Source organism: Apaloderma vittatum, unplaced genomic scaffold, assembly GCF_000703405.1.
Source record: "Apaloderma vittatum isolate BGI_N311 unplaced genomic scaffold, ASM70340v1 scaffold41576, whole genome shotgun sequence".
Lineage (NCBI taxonomy): Eukaryota > Metazoa > Chordata > Aves > Trogoniformes > Trogonidae > Apaloderma > Apaloderma vittatum.
In genome coordinates this window covers 18,078-21,762 of record NW_009723029.1, presented here as the reverse complement: position 1 = coordinate 21,762, position 3,685 = coordinate 18,078, and the positions used below count along the sequence as shown (strand labels likewise).

General features: G+C 48.9%; 1 protein-coding gene across 1 annotated transcript in view; it reads left to right on the top strand.

Moving 5' to 3' along the window:
• The window catches only part of KMO (kynurenine 3-monooxygenase (kynurenine 3-hydroxylase)), a 9,576-nt gene that overhangs the window by 276 nt on the left and 5,615 nt on the right, over positions 1-3,685 (top strand). Inside the window, exons 2-4 of the mRNA XM_009871960.1 lie at positions 989-1,058; positions 2,399-2,496; positions 3,477-3,566. Of these exons, the coding sequence (XP_009870262.1) occupies positions 989-1,058; positions 2,399-2,496; positions 3,477-3,566 (258 nt within the window). The remainder of the gene's footprint in view (positions 1-988; positions 1,059-2,398; positions 2,497-3,476; positions 3,567-3,685) is intronic.

Sequence of the window (3,685 nt, the reverse complement as noted above, 5' to 3'; positions counted from 1 at the left end):
TTCCCTCGAGCAAGAGCTTTGCTGCTGAGATATCCCAGAGAAGCAATGTGTGCCTGTTGTTGGCACTTGCCTTGAACAGCGTGTGCAAATACATCCCACCACTAAGAGCCCTTTTCTCAAAGGGTTTTGGGAGGTGGAGCACTGGTACCCAGGTACACTAAAAAATAATCTTCATTTGGACTGTCAGTTCCTCCTGCTCCTTGGCTGTTTCTGGCTCTAACCAAGTCACTAATGTGAAATGCTTTGTGAGGACTAAGACTTGGTAAACAGTAGGCTAAGAGGAGATGCCTTCCTCTGCCCACTTTGGGAATGGTTTTCCTCTGTTGCTACTTGCAGAGTGGTCTGACTCTGAAGGACAGCATGGAGCATTGCAGAACTAAATCACTCTTTTGGCTTTTTGGCCATTAGTTTCTTGGTCCCTGTGCTGCTAGAAAAGAGTGATGACATGAGAGTTTGTAGTTCTGACAGTGATTAATGACAGAAAATAAAAAAGGAGACAGACATCTATGCAAAAAACAAGCAGGACGTATATGTGCCGTCCTTTTTAAGGTAACATCTTAGTTTTGCACAATTCTAGCTTCCCCCTCCATGTTCGTGAGGGAATGCTGAAGCATCCCAAACTCTGTTAAGGAAAATACAGTACAGGGAGGAGCAAGGAGCTTACCTGTACCAGCTCCTCTTGTCTCTGGCTGAAGGGGTTAGGTGTGCTGCAATTAACCACTGCATGTAAACAAGTCCTGAACTTGGTATAAATTTATACCATGAGTTTTGACGGGTGACTTTTATCTTGGAGGCTCTGCAGGCTCATCAGGGGTGCCAGAGGACTTCTCTCCAGAAGAAGTCCTCTAAAGTTCTTGAAGAAGGGTCTTTCTGTATATGTTGAGCTGCATCCCCTGACCACTGCTTTCCTTTGATACATCTCAGTAGTGATTTGTGACATAGCTACAAGTGAAACATTGCTCCACCGTTCCTGATCCTTCTCTTGTAGGTGGGTGCATTAAATGCCTGTTTCTTTGCTAGACGAGGTTTCCATGTTGATGTTTACGAAGCCAGAGAAGGTAAGTTCAGCCTGACCATTACTGCTTTGTTAATGTTTCTGTCCCTTTACTGATAACAACCGATAACAGTTTTTGAAAAAGCAAAAGAGGAACTGTGTGAGCTCACTGAAACTGCAGAAAGAAGTGAAAACTGAAAGCACTCTTTCCTTTAGCTCCTGGAGGGGAGCATTTATTTGAAATATGTTATCTTGTATGGAGGGAAACTACTCCCAGGCTGCTAAAATGATGCCCTTTTCTATGTTCTTGGATTAAATATTGTTTCAAATCCTAGGAAATATTGATTCAAAACCTTTGAAAATTGGCCTCTGAATGAAGGTTTATAACACAGTGCTGCTGAGTCAAGCTGGGTCAGAAGTTTGGAAAGCAATGGCTGCTGTTAACGCCGCAGCATCTCTGTTGGGTTTAAAGCATCGGCTTAACCTGTAACCACTGCCACTGGTGGTGAGGAGGGCTAGAGGTGAGAGGGGCAGAGGGAGAGATGGAGTGCTTTCAGGAAGCCTTCAGCTCCACAGGACACCACAACAGAGAGAAGATTATTTGGAGCCCAGGTGCTGGCTGAAAGGAAGAGAAATCATTTGCCTTCGGTGTCTATCAGCTGACAAACAAAACCTGGGCAGATATGGCAAGCCAAGCAGCGGATGAGAATGATGCCATGGAATGTGAAACTCAACTCGAACAGCAGCCAACCCCAAGCGATGCCAGGAGGCTGCAGGCTCAGAGCAAGAGTAAACAACTTTTCACTGTGGTTTAACTGTTAAACTGCATACTGGATGCTGTATATGCCAGAAGTTTCACAGGTTCAGAAAGCCTCTGGTTGCTCTTACGTGCCTTCTGAGTTGGTTGGATTTTACCACTCTACTCCAGTTGTTGGTCCATTGCTTGTGCTGGGACACAACCCTGAGAGCTATCGGGACAGGGCTGTGCCCCACGCACTGGCTGGGCAACCCGGGAAGCCTGAGTGAGGCCATCTGGAGGAGAAGCAGTCCGGTGTGGAGACAATTCCCTCTGAACACCGGCGGAGAAGGTGATCTGCCAGCATCCCAAAAAGCATCAATCTGTGGGTCTCAGCAGAAGCCACCCGGTGTTACTGCTCAGTGATAACATGCCCTCCAGCACCGTGGGGAGCTGTCAGGATCCCCTTTGCAGCACTTGGCTGCAGCTACTTCTTCCAGGATGGATGTGGCATGAGGTGGCCCTCACAGCTGCTCAGCTGCTTTCCTTTGATACCTGCCCTCCCTGCACGAAGGATGACTCCCCACTGCCCTGCCTGCTGTTGCTGCAGGGATTTTGGGAGGTGTCGCCCGCACCAGCCTGTGGAATCAGCATCTCCTTCCACACAGACATCCGTGTGGCCAGCTTTACCCGCGGCAGAAGCATTAACTTGGCCCTGTCCCACAGAGGACGTCAAGCCCTCCGAGCTGTGGGGATGGAAGAGCAGGTACTCTGACAGCTTCTGTCAGCGGTGGGGTCTCTGTGATTAAAACAATGTTGAGTTCAGTTGGTGATGGCCAGGCTCTCTTCTGCTTCCCAGGCACATGGGGGCCACCACAGAGGTAGCCCTGCTTTGCGAGAGTGGAGGCTTGTTTTTCCCACTGCATGCCCGTAGTCTGGCACTCTACTGCTTCACAGCACAGCTGCCAATGGGGATCTCCCCTAGCCTGGAAGGAGCACCCAACCCCACTCATCTGGCCTCTGCTCATGGCAGTGGGTGCTTCCCTGGGAGACTAATGTTCAGACAACATTGTCCAGTGTTTGCCTCCCTACTATGCTCTCCTCCCTCCTGGAGGGTGAGGGCAAATGAGGCAGGAGTAGGTGGACTCCCAAAAGAGCTGGAATATCAGCAAGATGCAATAAAGGGTGCTGGCTTCCCCACTGACATGCACAGATTTGTATTTTCCCACAGAACCTTGAACTTTGGGCTGACCCCTTAAATCCCTGCTTCTACACTGACTTCTGCACAGCTTGCTTGGCCCAGAGTTCAGCACTCCTCTTCAGGGTGCTTGCTACCACTTAACATCCAGCTCTTGGCAGTGGTGGGATCTCTGACCCCTGGCTCCCTGCAGAAGCAGCCCAGGCTTTGACAGCTTGTATTCCAGCACCAAGATGTAATTTGGCTGTCATCCCCTGCTCTGTCCAACACCCTGGCTCTCTTCACATCACTTTCTATCCAGAAATAATTTCTCCCTGAATTTTATGGGAATGAGTTTGTAAATAATCAGTAAAATTTATTGACTTGGCATTGACAGCCCTGTAAAATATTCTGCGGTAACTTGGATAACCACAGAAAAACATATGGCAGAGAGCATCCCATTTTGCCGGGATTGTGGTGCATGGGGATGATGGTTCTTGGTAACTTGTGCCCCCCCCCAGCAACTCAGTTTTAGCCAAAAGGCTGGGTTGTGTTCCCTTCTATTTCAGATTGTGTCCAAAGGCATTCCCATGCGAGCAAGGAGGATACATACACCTTCAGGGAAGAAGTACTCTATCCCCTATGGGAAGAAGAACCAGGTACTGGTTTGACACTCTGGAGATGCTTTGTGGAGCACAAGGGGTCTTCGACAGTGTTTATAGCTCTGGGTGATGGACAGCCTGGGGCTCACACTCTTAGAAAGGATGCTGAGTGGAGG